General features: G+C 39.7%; 1 protein-coding gene across 1 annotated transcript in view; it reads left to right on the top strand.

Moving 5' to 3' along the window:
• SYNE2 (spectrin repeat containing nuclear envelope protein 2) overlaps window positions 1-20,464 on the top strand; it is a 332,142-nt gene that overhangs the window by 197,743 nt on the left and 113,935 nt on the right. Inside the window, 7 exon segments of the mRNA XM_032875225.1 lie at window positions 525-693; window positions 2,941-3,096; window positions 5,389-5,529; window positions 7,212-7,394; window positions 8,151-8,288; window positions 14,860-15,045; window positions 19,705-19,827. Of these exon segments, the coding sequence (XP_032731116.1) occupies window positions 525-693; window positions 2,941-3,096; window positions 5,389-5,529; window positions 7,212-7,394; window positions 8,151-8,288; window positions 14,860-15,045; window positions 19,705-19,827 (1,096 nt within the window).

Genomic DNA, 20,464 nt, shown 5'->3' with positions numbered 1-20,464 from the left:
CATCTGTGATTAATACTTTGAGAAAGAGGCCAAGAAGTCGGATGACTGGGTCAAAGGTACAATATATTTACAGCTAGAAATACTTACCAAATAGCTCTCAGGAAAAGTACCTCTTAAACATCCCTACTAATAAGGTGGCTACATCCACAGCAAATGGGGTCAGCTGAGATAAAAATGCTAATGGGGTCATCTGTCCCCAGAAGCCCACCAGTGACTCCATTCTCCCCTCTATGTCATACTCAGTTGAACTCAAGGATCACATGGAGAAAAGTAGGATGGAGAGAGCAATTGGAATGTAAAGTGTGAAAAGAGGATATTTTGAGATGGAAGTTTAGAGAGGTTTTTGATTGAGTGATAGAATTTGGTATATGTTTGTGTATGTAGTAACGAAATCATGGAAAATGGTACTTTTTGCTCAGGAAAAAGATCTTTTGTGAACTTTTCAGACATTGTGTTAATTGTTGAAATGAAACTATCTCACAAGAGAGCAGGATAAAGAATTTTATTTTGATGTTATATGTTAGGCTTTTCCAGAAAGCTCAAGAAAATAAGGAATTGATGGAGAATGAAATCCAAGAAAGACATTCTTTCACAAAAGAAATAATTACTTTGAAGAATTTATTTCAACAGACTGCAACTTGTCTCCAAAATATGGAATTACAAGACCACCCAGAAAAGGTAGACCAGTTTGAGGTAAGTGAGGAATGAAGTGAGAAACCAGTGAGTGTGGCCAGCACAGGTCTGCAGTCTTGAATCCAAAGTCCTTGGGGCAGAGGTAACTTTGTGACTGGAGTGGAGGGAGTGGTCCAGGAGAGAGAAAGCACATACAAAGGCCCTGTGGCATGATGTGGGCCAAGCTATAAGAGATCACTGTAGCTAGGTTGTAGAGAAGAAAGTTAAGAGGTCGGGGAGGTCCCCAGAGCATTATAGAGTAGGGTGTTAGACTACGGACTTTAGTAGGATGTATGATTTATCTCTGATAGGAGTGCAACTGTTTTTACTCACAACACTTCCCATACCAAATGTGTGGGAGTTTTCCCCCAAGGCTCTGGAAGCCAACTAGGTGTCCTACAATTCAATTCAACTGTAACACCAACTCGCAGGAGTTAGCACAGACCACGCAGATTAAGGGCTCACTTCCACAAGACCACCCCACTTCAGAAGCAAGTCCTGGTTCGTCTGTAATTCTGACTCACTGTGGATCAGGGGTTCCCATAACCCCCTCCTCAAGTTTAATAATTTACTAGAATGCCTTCTAGAAGTCAGGAAAGCACTTTACTATTACTGGTAAAGGATACAACTCAGAATCAGCCAACAAAAGAAATGAATAGAGCAAGATAAGGGGGCAGTCTCTCAGACCCCCTGGGCCCTGTCTGGGTGTGCCACTCTCCCAGCACCAACTCCGGATTTTCCATACCTCACTGATTAGGGGTTTTTGTGGTAGTTTCACTAAGTAGGCATGATTGATTAAATCATTGGCTGTTGATAATTAACTCAACTTTCAGCCCCTCACCCCACTCTAGAGGTTGGGAAGTAGGGCTGAAACTTCCAGCCCTCTAATCACATGGTTGATTCCTCTGGCCAGCAGGCCCTCTCCTCAATCTATCTAGAGGCTCCCCCGCACCCCCCGCCCCCAAAAGTCATTCATTAGCATAAGCTCAAGTATGGTTGAGAAGGGTTTGTTCTGAGTGAGGAAGGACACTCCTCCTACTCCTAGCCAGGAAATTCCAAGAGTCTTAGAAGCTGTTCAGGAACCAGGGATGAAGACCAAATACAGCTTTTTAAACCACACTATCACAGGGACTGTTCATATGCCCCTTTGTGATTTGGGACATCATTTTTTAAGAATGATTCCGGTCCCATGGTAACAAGCAGAAACGGCATTCGGAAGTTGACTCCAGAGTCACGCACGGTTGTTAATGGGAGCTCAGTATTGATGAGGGAACTTCTCTCCCTCACAGTCTTGGGGAAGCATCAGTGTGTAGTTCTGAATGAAGACCTAGATTCTGACTCGGTCTAGATGAAACCAGAAGGCACTATACTTCAAACTCCACCTTTGTCTGAACGGCATTGTTCTCTAAGTTTCCATCTCTAGATTTGTTCTCAGCTGAGGGTTAAGAAAAAACAGTGACACATCCCTGGAGTCATTCAAATTGTAATCATTCTTCAGTGCGGTGACTCAACCCATTAACACGAATAATGCTACTGAACAGCTACTGTAAAAACAAAACAAGCCCCAAAAAGCCACAGTAAAGTCAAGAAGTATTTTTCCACTTGATCTTTGGGAAACTTTCCCAAACAAATGAGTTTCTCCTTTATAATTAGTGCAGGAGAACGTAGATCAGATTTTGTTTCTAGGCCACAACCAATACACTGTTTGTTCAGGTTTCTTTTATCTCCTAAAACTCACATTCTTTGCAGGGAACTGGAACCTTGCCTTTTGAAAGAAGTTGGGCTCTGCTGGGCTGTCTAATTACATGAAAGCAGACACTTGTGCTTCAAGCCTAGGGCTTTTAGTGGCCTTGAATCATTGTGATGATAATGTAGGAAGAAGCAGAAATGGCAACAAGTTAATAACAAAAACAAACCCCCAACAAACTTCTTTGAAACTTTTTTTGCTACTGGGAGCTTTTTAGCTCAGGACTGCAACCGAGATAGTTAAATCCTAGAGTTGCTTTAGAAGCAGAAGATGTTGTAATGTCTTTTGAGGACAATGGTTTGACACTATGGAGAGGTATCAAGTTTAATTCTGACAAACTAGAAAGCATCATCTGACCACACTGAGTATCTCTCCGGCTTAATCGGCTTGTATCAGTAGTGAGGCTTTGTCATGCAAAGTGTGCTCATTTAAATCAGAAGGATGTGCTGGAAAGCTGCTTTCACTTTTAGAGTTAAACTTTTTCCCTGTTCTGTGCCTCTTTGAAACTCTCTTGGCTTTAGGAGCTTCAAAGCAATTTTAAGAAAGCGAAGCTAACTTTTGAGAATATTATGGAAAAACTGCGAATCAAGTATTCTGAAATGTACACCCTAGTCCCTGCAGAGATTGAATCCCAGGTGGAAGAATGCAGAAAAGCTTTAGAAGACATAGATGAGAAGGTAATAATCGTTTGTACTAGTGTTATTATTTATGAGTTGAATGGATATAAAGAAAAGATCCTGTAATGTCACATTTCCTTTGCCCTTATTTTAGCAATGATTGTTTTTATAGAGTTTAGATAAGTGATAATTCTGTGTATTGAATATGGAGGTGAAATTGCTCTAAATAAAGTGACAGATAACAATTAGATAATGTGGTTATTTTTAATTGTCAAGATGCTTAGTTTTTCTTCTCTTACATTTAAAAGTAGAACAATAGATTAGCTTTTACTTGCTTTTTTTTTTTTTAACTGGAGAATCACTTTAAAATACTAGACAAGAATAATGTTTTGCTTCAGCACTTAGTCCCTGTGAATGTTTTGAAATTGCAACCAAGGACAATAAGAATATAAATTTCATAACTCATGAGGAATAGCATTTAACACACACTATCTTTTTGATGGTGGCAACACAGTTCTCAGAACACACCTGCACAAATCTTTACCCCTGAATGGATGAATCTGAAGGTTGGAAGAAAGAATGGGAAATGTTTCAAAGTACTGGAGACCCAGGAGTTTAGCAAGACAGATTTATTGAATTATACAAAGAGCCCTTAACATCCAACAGAATAAAATTCTATTTGGTCCAGCTTGCACAGAAGGATTTTTGTATTGCTTTTGAAATCGGGAGTACCTCTAACTTAATAAAATAGATTTTAAATTCAAACACACACAAATTGTGTTTCAAACTCAGTTAACTTCTTTGACATATTTCTCAGAAAAATCTGACCCATTTTTAGGAAGCTCCTAATACACATTTTTAACAAATTTTAACACACAAGAAAATCTGTTATGAGGTACTTTCTCAAGAATCATGCACTATTGATTTTAAGAGAATACTAAAGGTTTTGAGAGCAACTAAATTTGTTTCCATGAATACTTAATGTGAAAATCGCTAACAGAATGAATAATCAAAATCAATCTTAAATTTAGGGGTTGAAAATTTCAACAGTAACTTGTATATTGGTAACAAATAGCAACTGATTTTTATTGTTTGGTGTGTCTGAAAGATCCAGGCCAACTCTGAACCATTTGATGTAATTCGAAGGGCTGCTTACTTTTCATAAATCATGGACCTAAATTATATGCTTTTCTGCCAGGAGAATAACTGCCCCAAGTATCAGAAAACTTCACTTTATAGTAATTTGTTACATAGTAATAAAAAGCTATTACAGCAATTTAAAAACCAACAAAGAATTAATTTTTTCCCTAAAAATCTCAACTGCATTATTATCTGTGGAATAAAAACATTTTATAAATGTATCAACATCCTGAAATGTTAAAAAGAGCCTGGGATTCCAGAGTCTCGTGACTCTGGGCTTCTCAGGACAAGTTTTAACTGCTACCTTGATACAGGCAGGATAACGACCTGCATTGAAAGGTTTTAGTCTCCATGGGTATACAGGTATAGTGGTTTTTAAAAGGGTTAAAGGGTTATACATAAGCATAAAGTATTATTTGGTTATTTAGTGGCTGCAAGGGGAAAGCCTTATCAGCATAGCCTTAAAAAAACAAAACCAAGAACAAGAACTAAGCAGGTATTTGAAAAATGACACATTCAACATTCATCTGTCATCTTTCTTAGCCCAAGTTATTTTCTTAGGAAAATCATCCAGATTAAAAAATTACAGTGTTCAACGGCTTGATTTCTGATTGCTGTGAACACACTAGAAACATTGACACAGAGAAAAACTAAGCTTTGTGCATCCTCAAGAAAGAGCGAATTTTAGAAGGTTATTTCCCCCAAATCAGTACTACAGTGGAAATTACATTTTTTTAAGTCAGCTTGAGAGTAAGTTAGGTTATATTGAAAACCGGTCTATGCAGAGGTCTTTCTCATAAAATGAGAGACTGTATAAGAAATAATTTATCTCCCTTGAATTTTTTCATATCATTTGCTCCACTGGGGTATGTCTCAGACAGTACGCTCAGTTTTGACCAACTCTGCACAGATCTGTAGTATATGCTGTGGGTTACATTCAACAGTTACATTCAACAAATTTTTGTTTGTTGATTTTCTTTTCTTAGATTGGATTTAAAAGGTCAAGTCGGCAGAGCCACCATTTTCTAGTCTGCTGATCTACCTCTCATTAACATATTAACTAGCGTGGTTTGGGATGCTCCCCCCCAGCCTTTAAAAGATTTTTGTGAAGAAAATCACCTAACGGTGTGACTATGCCTTTTATCACCTGAACCTGTGACTACATACTGAAGACATTTGTAAGCCAGATGTGTCTTTCTTTCATTGTAACAGATCAGCAATGAAGTGTTGAAAAGTTCACCCTCCTATACAATGAGTAGGAAGATAGACGAAATTAACAATGGGCTTCACAATGTTGAAAAGATGTTGCAGCAGAAAAGCAAAAGTATTGAGAAAGCTCAAGAAATTCAAAAGGTAACTTCCTCCTTTAATTTCCCTCAGCATTTGGTGTTCCTCCTTTTCCTCAGTCCTCAGGGTGTGCCCTGTGGATGACTCAGAAGTACAGAGATCTTAACCCAGATCCACAGGGTCCTCCTTACTGAGGGTCCCCGGCAGAGGCTTGGTGGAGAAAGTTGGATTTAAGAACTGTTCTCAGTTGTTGTTTTTTTTTGGGGGGGGGGTGCTGAGAGATGGGGAGAGAAAGACTTCCAGGCAGGCTCCATGCCAGGTACAGAGCCTCACAGGCCTTGAGATCATGACCTGAGTTGAAACCAAGAGGTGGACACAACCGACTGAGCTACCCAGGTGCCTCAAGAACTTTTCTCAATTTTTCCATGGTGAGAATGTGCCTGAACCCCTGAGATCCTACAATTAGGAACTAGCCTTTTCACAAGTAAAGGAGAGTAAGGACCTTATCCTGGGACGACTGATAATTTAAAATAATGTATATAAATATCAAATATAGGAAACAAAGCTAACATGTTTTCTGTGTTCAAGCATTTCTCGGAGTCTTTTTTTTCCTAACGTGGATTAACATGGGAAATATAACAGAACATTGCTGAGACATACTTGATTAAAAAATATATTTCAGTAGGATATGAAAAGAATTGACAGCTTTTCTCTAGACTACGAAGGGAAACGGGAAAACAGAAATTCCAAATTTATTTCCCTTGTAAAATATCTTAGGAAATTAATGTTAGGTAAAACTGTACATAAGCCTAATTTTCTACCATTAACTTCCTAGTAAACTTCTGCATGTGGAAAGGATTCTTATTCTAATCTACATTTTAAGGAAGTATTCTGTGTGAACGGAGACTTTTAAAAATAGGTCAGACTGCCTCACCATTGGACAAAATCTTGATTCTTAATAAGTAGAGGAACCTAATTTAACCAGTCCTATTTTTCCCATTTTTCCTATTTCTAAAAATTCAGTTCTTAAGCAAATATTAAGTAAGAATTAAATATTTTACCTTTGAGAAGTCCTCTGACCGTACAACTCCAGGCTTGAATGCAGTCTTTTGGTTTCTTGAGCCAAAAGCAGTCTCTAGAATCTTTTGCCACTGCATTAATCCTAAGTCAAAACAGATATTTTCCTTTTGTTAGTTTTATATTTATAATTTTTTTTTTTAAGTAGGCTCCATGCCCAGTGTGGAGCCCAGTGTGGGTCTTGAACTCAAGACCCTGACATTAAGATGTGAGCTAAAACCAGCTGAGCCACCCACACACCCCTGTCTTTATACTTAATAAAATTGTATTCTAGATTAAATACACACGTATACATACAAATATACGTGTGTGTGTGTGTGTGTGTGTGTATTCTAAAAAGATTTGGGTATAACATAATGTTACCTCATCACTCCTGAAAGAGTAGGGTTATATTGTCCTTGTTTGGTGTCATTTGTCTCTGGAAATATCCCGGTCTTTCTGTACCCTTGCAGCTAAGTCTGTATCTGAAACAAAAAACAATTAGACTGAGAGACCTCAGAAAAGGTGTTTTTCAATTTAGGTCACAAGTGGTTTCTGGGTATGAATGAAATAGTGTGCCTGTAATGTTGTTTTGGTAGCATTCACAAGTGCAAATACGGTGCAAAAACTGGGAATTAACACAGTGAGTTGCGACCTCTGCATTCCAAGTGACTTATGGTTTCCTTCTCCAGAAAATGTGGGATGAGCTAGATCTCTGGCATTGCAAGCTAAATGAGCTGGATTCTGAAGTGCAGGACATTGTTGAACAGGATCCAGGACAGGCTCAAGAATGGATGGATAACTTGATGATTCCTTTCCAGCAGTATCAGCAAGTCTCACAGAGAGCGGAATCTAGAACCTCACAGTTAAATAAGGTACGACAGTAACACGTGATAACGATCCTTAGCTTACCGTGATATTGAGAAGGCTTTGAAACAAGATGAAAAGAGATATTCAGAGGCAGCCGGTTTCCCTTGAATTGCCAGTTTTAGGTTCTGAAGCTAGAGCCACATGACAGGTTCAGGTGGGCACTGGGAGGAGAGCTTTAACTGCTGACACTGGCAAGAAGTCTGACTGGACAGGTGGAAGCAGGTTTCCGGAAGTCGGGCTGCAGCAGGAGTCCAGGCTGAGCACTGGGCTTCCCGGCAGGTCATGGGCATTTCCGACAGGGCATCTCAGGAGTCCCTGGGAGGAGCCAGCCACAAGATAGAATGTCACTCAGGAACAAGACACTGTCTCCTGCCTTTCCAGATAGGGGTCATGGTGGAGGAGTTGTATGTGTGATCTAGCAAGAACAAGGCAGCAGGACTTACTAGTCCCAGAGGCACTGGGATATTAGAGGACAAAGCCCTGTACAGAGGACAAAACTCAAATCCAGTTTTGAGAAAGAAGCATCAAATGGGAACCAGACTAGTTGCAAGGCCACCTGGAAACAGTTACGAGACCCGTAGCATTAGGGTAGAACTTCTTAAGTCCTTCCTACCTGTGGTCAGGATTCTTCATCTTCAGAGTTGGGAAGGTAAACCTGGAGAGGGTGGGCAAGTCCCCCCAGGATAACAAAGTCTTTGTTGAAGGCTCATTTGGCTCAAGTAGAAGGTGTCAGACTCCTTGCTGCCGCCTCTCTTTCACAGGCCACAATTAAGATGGAGGAATATCACGACCTTTTGAGGAGTACGGAGGCTTGGATAGAAAACACCAGCCGTCTGTTGGCCAGTCCTACTGACTATGATTCTTCAAAGGGGCTGAGTCAGCATGCCAGCACCCTTCAGGTAAGGAATTCCAGTGTTCCTGAGGGTCCTAGAATCTGCATAATGATTTCATGGTCTAGTTGACTACCACAGTGCTTAGAAAAAACCCTTCTTTCCCAGGAAACCACCTTATCTTCAACCATGCCAGGTGGCAGAAGGAAGCCTGGGAGAGTGGCAGGCTTCCTTGGCAGTGGCAGAAATTTTGGAGACGGGATCTAGTTCTTTCTGTCCTGATAACTACTGCATGACTTTTTGGGTAATCTGCTGTTTTCCTCTGTGGTTTCCCCCGTCTGTGAAGGAAGAATGTTGGAGTGGTTAGTGTTGATGGTATTGGTCAACCGAATTCTACGATGGCTCCCAGCATTGCTGTCCCCTGATGCACACAGTTGTATAATCCTGTCCTGTCGAGCGCGGGCAGGGATAGGAAAGTATGTGATGAATTAGCCACTCTTAATTAGGTTACAGTGTATGGCTAAGGTAATGGGTTAGTCACTCCCAGGAATACGTGATTAGTCATGGTTATATGATTATAAGACTCCCTGAGAACACACCGCAGAGTTCTACAGCTGACTTGATGAAGTCAGCTGCGATGTTAGGGGAGGGTCGTGGGGCTAAGACCCCTGGGCAGCCTTCAGAAGCTGAGAGTGACCCCCTGCCCCAGTCAGTAGCCAGCAGGAAAACCGAGATCTCAGCCCTATGACTGAATTCTCCCAACAACCTGAGTGAACTTGGAAGAGAAACCTGCGTTCCAAATGGCACCTTGATAGCAGCCTTGTGATAGCCTCTGATAGCCAAGGACCCTTCTGAGCTATGCCTGTACTCTCGAGCCATGGAAACTAGGAGAGAGTACATTTGTTTTAAGCCATGAAGTTTGTGGTAATTAGTTATACAGCATTAGAAGATGAATCCATAGTTCCTTCTGGTTATAGCATGCCGTGATTCCAAATGTTCTGTCCTTTTTGGTGCCTGGTGTCTCCATGCTACCTTACAAAGACAAAACAAGTGAGAGTATTTTCTTATTCGGGGCCATGACTGCAAGAGATCTTCCAGATGCCAAGTATTGGCTTAAGTTGTACTGTGAAGGCATCGTTCCTTCTCTTTCATATTATTCAACCCCAAGAAAGGGTCTCTTAGGAAAAGGTTATTCTGTCACAATTTTTAGAATAACCAGACCTCAGCGTTGATCCAGCTCCTTGTCATATCTTTAGACTAGCACGATATGTTCCGAGGGAACAGCTGACTTTGTACCTCCCTGATGTGTGAGACTTGTTGGACCATGTGATAACAGTTGTAAAGATGCTGCCTTTCAGCCATCCGTTTGTTTCTCCCCCTTGCCTGTGATTTCTGCTCTCACCTCTCGGGCTGGCTTTCCACGTCCCCATAGCATGTCCTCTTTTATTTTAAATTGCCTGTATTTTTCATCATTTTCAAGGAGTTTGCAAAGACAGAAGAGAGGAATTAATACTCTTTTCCTCAGATGCTTGTTCTGAGTTAAAAAAAATTTTTTTTTCAGCGTGAACTCAAGGGGTGCCTGGGTGGCTCAGTCAGCTAAGCATCTGCCCTCGGCTAAGATCGTGATCTCAGGGTCCTAGGATTGAGTCCCACATCAGGCTCCCTGCTCAGTGGGGAGCCTGCTTCTCCCTCTCCATCTGCTGCTCCTCCTGCTTATGCTCTCTCACTCTGTCAGATAAATGAATGGAACCTTTAAAAAAAGTGAACTCAGGCAAAAGCATCTATACTGTTGCTGTCTTCTACTGACACAGATGTAATGTATGGAAGTATCTCTTAAACTGTTTAGGACATCCTAATTTGCTGGCCTTAACCTTATGAAGTAGAACTTAATGGAACTCTAGTTTATGAGCTAGAAGAAGTAGGCACAAGGGGAGGTTGGTTTACCTCAGAATCATCCTCATAAATCCTACAATGGGAAATAAGTCTCAAACAACTAGTTATATGTGAAATTCCCATTTTTCCCTATTTTGAAAATAGTTGTCCTATTTTTATGATATTCTTTTCTATTTTTCTAGTATTCTAGTCAGGCATTGATTATTTATTTATTTATTTATTTTTTACAGATTTTATTGATTTGTCAGAGCACGAGCGTAGCAGGCACGGGCACATGGGCAGGGGGTGGGGGAGGGATGGGCCAGAGGGAGAAGCAGACTCCCTGCTGAGCAAAGAGCCCAATATGGGACTCGATCCCAAGACCCTGGGATCATGAGTTGAGCCAGAGGCAGACACTTAACTGACTGAGCCACCCAGGCGTCCCAAGCTTTGTCTTTTAATTGCACTATAACCTTCTACCTGGATTGTATTTAAAATAGGTTTTTATAACCCAAAGATGATTCTAGAAAGACTGCTGTTGTAAAAAATTGTTGAAACATCAATTGTCATTGTAAAAATAGAAAAACAACTTGTTTTTAAATACATTTTGTCAAGGTATAATTTACATATACTAAAATACACTGTATATACATATATGTATGTACATACATATGTATATATTTTTATAGTAAACTCTACCCAGTGTGGGGCTTGAACTCTTGACCCCACGATTAAGAGTTGCATGTGCTACCAACTAAGCCCACCATGTGTGCTAAAATACACCTGTTTTAAGTGTGCAACTAGATGACTTTTGATGAAGGTATACATCTGTGTAACTACCACCACCATCAATATAAAGGACATCTCCATCACCCCAAAACGTTTCCTCTGTCTCCTCTTCTGTCTTTAGCTCTATGAATCACTCACTCTTTGTTTTCTGTTAATATAGTTTGTCCTTCTCCATGGGGTCCTATAAATAGAATCATGTGGTATATATCTTTCATACCTGACTTTATTTGGCATAATGTTTTCAAGATTCATTCAGGTTAATGTTTATAGATAGTTTATTCTTTTGGTAGGTGAGTAGTGTCCCATTTAGGGAAATGTGCAATATGTTTATCCTTTCACCAGTTAATGGACATTTGGCTAGTTTCAAGTTTTGGGCTGTGCTAGGCTAGCAGCTTAGGACAATAAACATTGATTATCTCCATTTCTGTGGGTCAGGAATTCAGGCATGGCTTTGTTGAGTGCCTCTGGCTCAAGGTCTCTTGTAAGAATGCAGTCAAGCCTCAGTTTGGGTGAGGGAAAAGACAGGATGCACTTCCAAGGTCATTCACTTGGCCATTGGCAGGCCTCAAAACATGCACTTCCATGGCCCTCCCCGCAAGGCTGCCTCATGGCACAGTAGCTAACTTTACTAACTGTGAGCAGTCTAAAGAGGGAAAGCCCCCAGGATAGAAACAGTCTTTTTATAACCTAATCTTGGAAGTGACATCTCAGTATGTAAATCAGTAAAGCCAATAGTAAATAAGCTGGTGAATCAGTAAGCCCAGTCTCCATTCAAAGGAGCTGATTGTAAGGGCATGAGTATCAGGAGATGGGGATTTCGGGGTCCACTTAGAAGCTGCCTGTAACAGGCTACTGTAGCAAAGCTGCTGTGAACGTTCATATACAGATCTTCGTGTGGATGTATGTCTTCATGTCGCATCATTTGGTAAATACCTAGGAGTATGTTTGCTGACTTTTATGGTAAGTATTTAACTGAATGAGAAACTGTCAGATTGTTTTCTACGATGGCTGGACCATTTTCAGCCCCCTGGCCATGTGAGGTTTTTTTTTTTTAAGATTTTATTTATTTATTTGACAGAGATCACAAGTAGGCAGAGAGGCAGGCAGAGAGAGGGGGGAAGCAGGCTCCCTACTGAGCAGAGAGCCCGATGTGGGTCTCGATCCCAGGACCCTGAGATCTTGACCTGAGCCGAAGGCAGAGGTCTTAACCCACTGAGCCACCCAGGTGCCCCTGGCCATGTGAGTTCTAATTGCTCCATATTCTCATCTATACTTATCTGTCTGTCAAATTTTAGCCATTCTAGTGGTACGTGGTGGTATCTTCTGGAGTGGTTTAAATGGCCTTTCTTTATGACTCATTACTTATTTATGTAATTTACTTGTGTGTTTATCTTTTGTACACTTCTTTGTGATATGTCTGTTGAATTTTTTAATTGGCCTGTTTGTCTTTCTGTTATTGAATTATAAGTGTTATTTATAAAATACTCTAAAAACCAGTCCTTTATCAGATACATGATTTACATATCCTCCTGGTCTGTGGCTTGCCTTTTCGTTCTCTCAGTCGTGTCTTTCCGAGAGCCAGTATTAGTGATTTGATGGAGTCAAGTTCATCAGTATTTTTCTTTTATGGCTTAGCCTTCTGTGTTGTATCTAAGGAATCTGTACCTAACCCAAGGTCACAAGAGCCTCCTCCTATCTTTTCTTCTAGAAATCTTATAGCTTTACTTCTTAGATCAATTTCAGGTTTATTTTTGAATATGGTATGAAGGTTCATTTTTTTTCTGTGGGAATATATTGAGTGTTCACTATTTGTTGAAAAGACTCATCATTGCCTTACTTCAGTGCCTTATTTAAAATCAGCTGCCTTGGGCGCCTGGGTGGCTCAGTCGTTAAGCACCTGCCTTCAGTTCAGGTCATGGTCTCAGGGTCCTGGGATTGAGGCCCACATCGGGCTCCCTGCTCAGCGGAAGTCTGCTTCTCCCTCTCCCACTCGCCCTGCTTGTGTTCCCTCTCTCTGTGTGTCTCTCTCTGCCAAATAAATAAAAATCTTCCAAAAAAAATAATTAAAAAAAAATCAGCTGCCTTGTTGAAAATCAGTGTGGGTCGAATTCTCGGCTCTCTCATCCGTTCTACTGATCCGTGTGTCCTTTCACTGATGTGACACAGTCCGGATTATTGTAGCTTTATAGTAAATCTTGAAACCCGGTCACATAAATTCTACAGCTAGCTCTTTCTCAAATTTGTTTTGGCTAATCTGGGTCTTTTGTGGTTCCATGTACATTTTGGAATCAGCTTATCAGTATACACAGGCCTATTGGAATTTTGAATGGAGTGCATTAAATCTGTTAATCAGTTTGACAGGAATTGACATCTTAACCATTTTGACTCTTCCAGTCCAGGAACATGATATATCTTTTTATTTTGGTCTTCTTTAATTTTTCCCAGCAGGGTTTCATAATCTTCAGTGTACAGGTGTTACACATAAATTGTTGAATTTATCCCTAAATATTTTTTGTTTTGATGCTGTTATAAATAGTATTATTGGTTAAAAAAAAAAAAGCATTGGCTTTAAGGTTTGTTTTCCATAAAGTGTTCTTCTAGTATTTTGAATTTGAGCAATGTAAAGTTCTGAATAACCTCATAAGTTTGAGACATATGACTAGAATTCTCATTGAATTAAGTAAATGTTTTTTCTCATACCATATTATGTTTTATGGAATTACCTGAAGACTACATGAGCAGATTGAACATTTGCAGTTGGATACTGAGAGATATTTTGAAATGTTAGGTTTGGAAGATAATACATTTTTAAAAAATTTTTTTTAAGATTTTATTTATTCATTTGACAGAACAAGAGAGCACAAGTAGGGGTAGAGGCAGAAGGAGAGGGAGAAGCAGGCTCCCCACTGAGCTGGGAGCCCGACGCAGGGCTCGATCCCAGGACCCTGGGATCATGACTGCAACCTAAGACAGACACTTAGTGACTAAGCCACCCAGCCACCTCAAAAGCTAATATATTTTAATTGTTAAAAGGAAACAGAAATTATAAAGAGGAATGCCTAAGAAATTATAAAAATGGAGGTTTTTCACTTCCATTTAGTTGTATTAGCTAGTACTCCTTTGGTGCCTAAGTTATTAGGGTCAACTCGATGGTACAGAAGTCAATAGCATCGTGTGGGAGGGCCTGAGGAGAACACTGGCACCAGGACTGGCAAGCCACAGGATTGCCTCTTTATTTCCTATACCCACTTCGTTTACCTATTTCTCTCAAATTCATGTTCCCAAAATTATTAGTCCAGCCAATGAGAGAGAGCCTGAATGGCTTCCTTGGCCCCAGTTTCAAATTAGCGTTCCTACTTCTGTCACCAACGGCTGTAGGAGCAGGGTTACATAGTATAAAGTAGCTGCTGGAAGCCCACCAGAATGGGGTAGATGCTCTTAGGTCACGCAGTGTTGGTGGAGTACCCAGGTGGCTCAGTTGGTTGAGCGTCTAACTCTTGATTTCAGCTGAGATCGTGATCTCAGGGTTGTGAGATGGAGCCCCACATTGGGCTTCATGCTGAGCATGGAGCCTGCTGGAGATTCTCTCTCTCTCTCTTCCTCTCCCTGCTTGTGCTCTCTGTCTCTAAAAAAGAAAAGAAGAAGAATTAATACTAAAATAGTGAATCTTTTAAAAAATACATAAAAATAAAAAAATAAAGTCACCCAGTTGCTGTTGAGAATGTAGAGCGTTTAGTGTTCTATTATGAAATGATACGAATAGGTGTTTGAAATACTGAGACAAATTTAAAATTTCTCTAATTCACATTTTTTCTTACTAAGGTATAATTGACACACATTGTATGAGTTTCTGGTGCGCAATGTAATTTGATATTTACATCATCATACATAGTTACAGAATTTTCTTTGATTTAAATTTTAATCAACTTGTTTCAGTATTCTGATGTTCTCTCTTTTTTCCTTTGTTTCCATTGTGTAGATGGCTTTGGAAGATTCAGAACAGAAACACAATCTTTTACATTCAATTTTCACGGATCTAGAAGACTTGTCAATAATTTTTGAAACTGATGATTTAGCACAGTCTGTACAAGAGTTAAGTCGTCAAGTAGCAGTTTTACAACAAAAAATCATGGAAAGCCTTCCACAGATTCAGAGGGTGGCTGATGTAAGTTGGCACTTTAAAAAATGTGATTTCTTATTTTTAATTTATATTTCATTTTAGTAAATTAGAGTTATACTGCTAATCAACTCCTAATTATATGGAGACATTGATCTGGTACATTTTTCACTTATGTTTTTCTTTTTCTTTCTTTTTTTTTTTTTTTTTAAAGAATTTATTTATTGGGGCACCTGGGTGGCTCAGTGGGTTAAGCCTCTGCCTTTGGCTCAGGTCATGATCTCAGGGTCTTGGGATCGAGTTCCGCATCAGGCTCTCTGCTTGGCAGGGAGCCTGCTTCCTCCTCCTCCTCTCTCTCTGCCTACTTGTGATCTTTCTTTGTCAAATAAATAAATAAAATTTAAAAAAAAAGTTTATTTATTGTAGAGAGGGTGAGCAAGGGTGGGGGGAAGGGGGAGCAGAGGGAGAGGCAGAGAATCTCAAGGAGACTCCCTGCTAAGCCAGGAGCCTGATGCAGGGCTTGATCTCACAACTCTGAGATCATGACCTGAGCCAAAAGCAGGAGCCAGATGCTTAGCTGACTGAGCCACCTAGGTGCCCCTATGTTCTCATTTCTTGAATTATATTTTACTTTAATTTGCAGCCCATGGTTCAAACCCCATTCTCAGTCCAGAAATGGTCTATTTAAAGGAAGGAATCCTGATCAGATATGCTCACTCTTTTTTCTTTGTCAGAGAGGTGATATTGTTGATATAAAAGCCCAGATTAGCAAAGAGGGAGATAACCTCCCAAGTCTTTATTCACCAGTAGCAAATATTTACTGATGGGGAGCCACAGGATTTTTAAATAATTTTATTTATTTTAGCTTGAGATGCGTGAGGCATTTATTGAAGGATGAAGTCGCATAGCAGAGGCAGATACAATTAGTCTTAATTATTTATTTTTTGTTTCTCAGTTACATTCCCTGTACCACACTTATGTAACTTCAGGCAATGATAATCGTTAAACATTCTTGATTATTGAAGCTTATTTCAAGGGTTTTAAATGCTTTGACAATTTTTGATAGAAATTATGCTAAGAGATACTGTATGCTTTTTTATATATTTTTCAATATAAGATGGAAAAATTATTCCAATATAATTTAACTTCATTTCATAACTTGGAGATATCACTACAAAGTTGCTATACTCATTGTTTCATTTGCTTATAAAGTTACATTTATCTGATATTAAATGGCTTAAACTGCGTGATTTTGAAATCCTCAACCTGATTCTATGTAGTGTTTAAATCCTATCCCCTTTTGTTACTAGCTATACCTTTTGGTGGCTACAGTGTCTCTGCATTGAGCTCTTTTTTTTTTTTTTTTAAGATTTTATTTATTTATTTGAGAGAGAGAGAGAGAGAGAGAGAAAGCACAAACTGGGGTTAGAGGGCGAGGGAACAGATTGCCCACTGAGCTGGGAGCATGATGTGGGACTCGATCGTAGGACCCTGGGATCATGACTTGAGCTGAAGGCAGACACTTCAACGCTGAAGGCTGAGCTACCTAGGCAACCCTCTGCATTGAGCTCTTTATCTTTTTATTTTTTTTTTTAAGATTTTATTTATTTATTTGACAGAGATCACAAGCACGCAGAAAGGCAGGCAGAGAGAGAGAGAGGGAAGCAGGCTTCCTGCTGAGCAAAGAGCCCTATGCGGGGTGCGATCCCAGGACCCTGAGATCATGACCTGAGCTGAAGGCAGAGGCTTTAACCCACTGAGCCACCCAGGCGCCCCATGCATTGAGCTCTTTAAGTAGAGGTCTGAAGGCCTTCTTACAGTGCAAGTAGACGTTAGTATGTAGGGTTTGTAGCCTGTATTCATCGATTATGGTTTTATAGCATGTATTCTTCCGTGCATGGGATTTGTAGCCCGTGTGTAGGTTTACAGCACACACTGCAGCATTTTCACTGTGAGGTTCTTGGCTAAGTCCTAGAGGTTGACATTGATGAGAGAGTAACTACTAGACAAATGATCTATTGTTTAAATTAATCTTGAGGATATTATAAAGTAATTTAGTGACTCTGTATGACAAGAGTTCATTAGGGGTTTGGCAAGAAAATCCTGCCGATATTCCCAGCTCCTTTTGTGTGTGTTTTCCAAGGGTGACTTTATCACTTTACATAAATGATATAATTTTTTAAAATATTAGACCCACTTGTAATTGTTTAAGCACATTCCAAAGATAAACCTGAAGAGTGTGTAAATATTGAGAATTTACTTAAAAATTGATTCAGGGGTGCCTGGCTGGCTCAGTTGGAAGAGCATGCAACTTTTGATCTCAGGGTCATGAGGTTGAACCCCACACTGGGTGTAGAAATTACTAAAAATACAAATAATGTTTTAAAAAATGGACTCAGGGCTCTTGGGTGACTTAGTTAAGTGTCTGCCTTTGGCTCAGGTCATGATCCCAGGGTCCTGGGATTGAGTCCTGCATCGGGGTCTCTCTCTCTCTGCCTCTGCCTCCCTCTCTCTGTTTCTCATGAACAAATAAATAAAATCTTTAAAAAAAAAATTGACTCAGATGCATAATACTTTTCTTCTCATAGTGTAATTGAAAATTGGCCTTAAGAGAAGTTTTATCTCAAGAAGGTATAAGCAGTGCTTTATAGTTTGACATGCTCTTTTTTTTTTAAAGTTATTTATTTATTTATTTATTTATTTATTTATTTATTTGACAGACAGAGATCACAAGTAGGCAGAGAGGTGAGCAGAGAGAGAGAGGAGGAAGCAGGCTCCCTGCTGAGCAGAGAGCCCGATGCGCGACTCAATCCCAGGACCCTGGGACCATGACCTGAGCCGAAGGCAGAGGCTTTAACCCACTGAGCCACCCAGGCGCCCCTAGTTTGACATGCTCTTAATAGAATGACATTTTTATTGAAAGCAGTCAACATGTATGTACACATTACTAGTTTTTTGTTTTGTTTTGTTTTAATTCTAGGATAGTTAACGTACAGTGTTACATTAGTTTCGGGCATTCAGTATCGTCATTCAGCAGTTCTGCATGTTGCTCAGGGCTCATCACAATAAGTACACTTTTAATCCTCTTCACCAATTTCCCCCATCGCCCACCCACCTTTCCTATGGTCCATCAGTTTGTTCTCTATGGTTAAGAATCTGTTTTTTGGTTTGTCTCTTTTTCCCCCTCTGTTCATTTGTTTTGTTTCCTGAATTCCACATATAAGTGAAGTCATACGGTATTTGTTTTTTCTCTGACTGACTTCACTTTAGCATTATGCTTTCTAGATCCATCCATCTTGTTGCAAATGGCAAGATTTTATTCTTTTTAATGGCTGAGTAATATTCCATTTCTCTCTCTCTCTCTCTCTCTCTCACTATTTCTCTCTCTCTCTCACACACACACACACACGCACACACACACACAAACACATACCCCACATCCCACATCTTCTTTATGCACTCATCTGTCGGTGGTCACTTGGGCTGCTTCCATAATTTGTCTATTAACAAATAATGCTTCAATAAACATAGGGTACTATATCTCTTCAGATTAGCGTGTTTGTATTCTTTACCAGTAGTGGAATTACTGGATCATTTTTTTTTTTCTGTTCTACTCTATTCTCTTTTTAGACTAGAATAGAATTCTGTTCTATTTTTAAGTTTTTGAGCGTCATCCATACTGTTTACCACAGTGACTGCACCAGTTTGCATTCCCCCCCAACAGCACACATTTCTTTTCTCTCCACATCCTTGCCAGCACTTGTTTCTTGTGTTTTTTATTTTAGCCATTCTGACAGGTGTGAGGTGATTTCTCATTGTGGTTTTGATTTGCATTTCCCTGATGATCAGCGATGTTGAGCATCTTTCCATGTGTCTGTTGGCCATCTGGATGTCTTCCTTGGTGAAATGTTTGTTCACATCTTCTTCCCATTTTTAATTGGATTACTTGGATTTTTTGGTGTTGAACCGTATAAGTTCTTTATATATTTTGGGTACTAACCCTTTATTGGATATGTTGTTTGCACATATCATCTCCTGTTGCATAGGATGCCTTTTAGTTTTCTTGATTGTTTCTTATGCTCTGCGAGGCTTTTTGTTTTTATGTAGACCGAATGGTTTATTTTTGCTTTTGTTTCCTTTGCGTCAGGAGACAAAGCTAGAGAGATGTTATGGCCAATGTTAAAGAAGTCAGGGCCTTGTGCTCCTCTAAGATTTTTATGATTTCAGGTCTTACAGTTAGGTCTTTAATCCATTTTAATTTATTTTTTGTGTATGGTGTAAGAAAGTGGTCCAGTTTCATTCTTTTCCAGATAGCTGTCCAGTTTTCCTAACACCATTTGTTGGAGATAGACTTGGTTAATTTTTTTTTTTTTAAAGATTTTATTTATTTATTTGACAGAGAGAGATCACAAGTAGACGGAGAGGCAGGCAGAGAGAGAGAGAGAGAGAGAGGGAAGCAGGCTCCCTGCTGAGCAGAGAGCCCGATGCGGGACTCGATCCCAGGAACCCGAGATCATGACCTGAGCCGAAGGCAGTGGCCCAACCCACTGAGCCACCCAGGCGCCCAGACTTGGTTAATTTTTAAGAGGTACAAGTGACAAATATTTTTGGTTAAATAGAATAGAATACATAGCAATAAATTGTGTTTTATACATTATTAACATTACAATATATACTGCATGAGAGTTTTTGTTTCTGAAATTCTAGGATGTGGTGGCTATTGAAACTGAAGTAAAATCAGTAGAGAAAAAAGTTTCAAAAATCAAAGCTGTCCTCTTATCAAAAGAAATATTTGATTTTTCACCAGAAGAACATCTTAAGCATGGAGAGGTAAGGAAGCATGGATCATTATTAAAAACATTTTCTCATAATAATTATTACATTTATTTTTGAATATGTAATAATACAATATGATAAAAAGTACTTAGTCTTGCTAGAGTAATACCAAAATAAAGTTGGGAAATAGGATTGACAATAAATACCATGTTTTAAATCATGCAGTACTCTCTGTAAAAAGGTAATTTTCCTGTAAGTTTTTTTGTTGTTTTCATTTAATTTCTTCTGAAAACTTCAGAGTTTGGGAATTTTGCCTTAACATCAAATCCCGGTGCTTAATAGTTCAAGAGCTTGAGCCTCTAAGTCAAGAGAACCAGGTTCTAGACCCAAGTGCATGCTTACAGGCTATGTGACTTGAAGCAATTAACATTTCTTGGGTTCTTTTCCATATCTGCACATTGGTATTGTGGTGTTTGTACTGGACAATTAAGGTGTATACAGAGCCCCAGCACAGGATCTGGAACATACTAAACAGCATACAGACACTGATGCCCTCTCAGCCTAGCAGTTAGGAGCCTGTGCTTTGGAATCAGGTCACCTGGGCTCTAATCCCAGCCCTGCCTCTTACAGTCTGACCTCCAGGGTCTTCTAACTTCTGTGTACTCAGTTTCCTTACTGTGATGTGGAAGTT

Source organism: Lontra canadensis, unplaced genomic scaffold (assembly GCF_010015895.1).
Source record: "Lontra canadensis isolate GAN:19392208 unplaced genomic scaffold, GSC_riverotter_1.0 scaffold55, whole genome shotgun sequence".
Taxonomy (NCBI): Eukaryota; Metazoa; Chordata; class Mammalia; order Carnivora; family Mustelidae; genus Lontra; species Lontra canadensis.
This window is presented reverse-complemented; position numbering and strand designations above follow the sequence as displayed.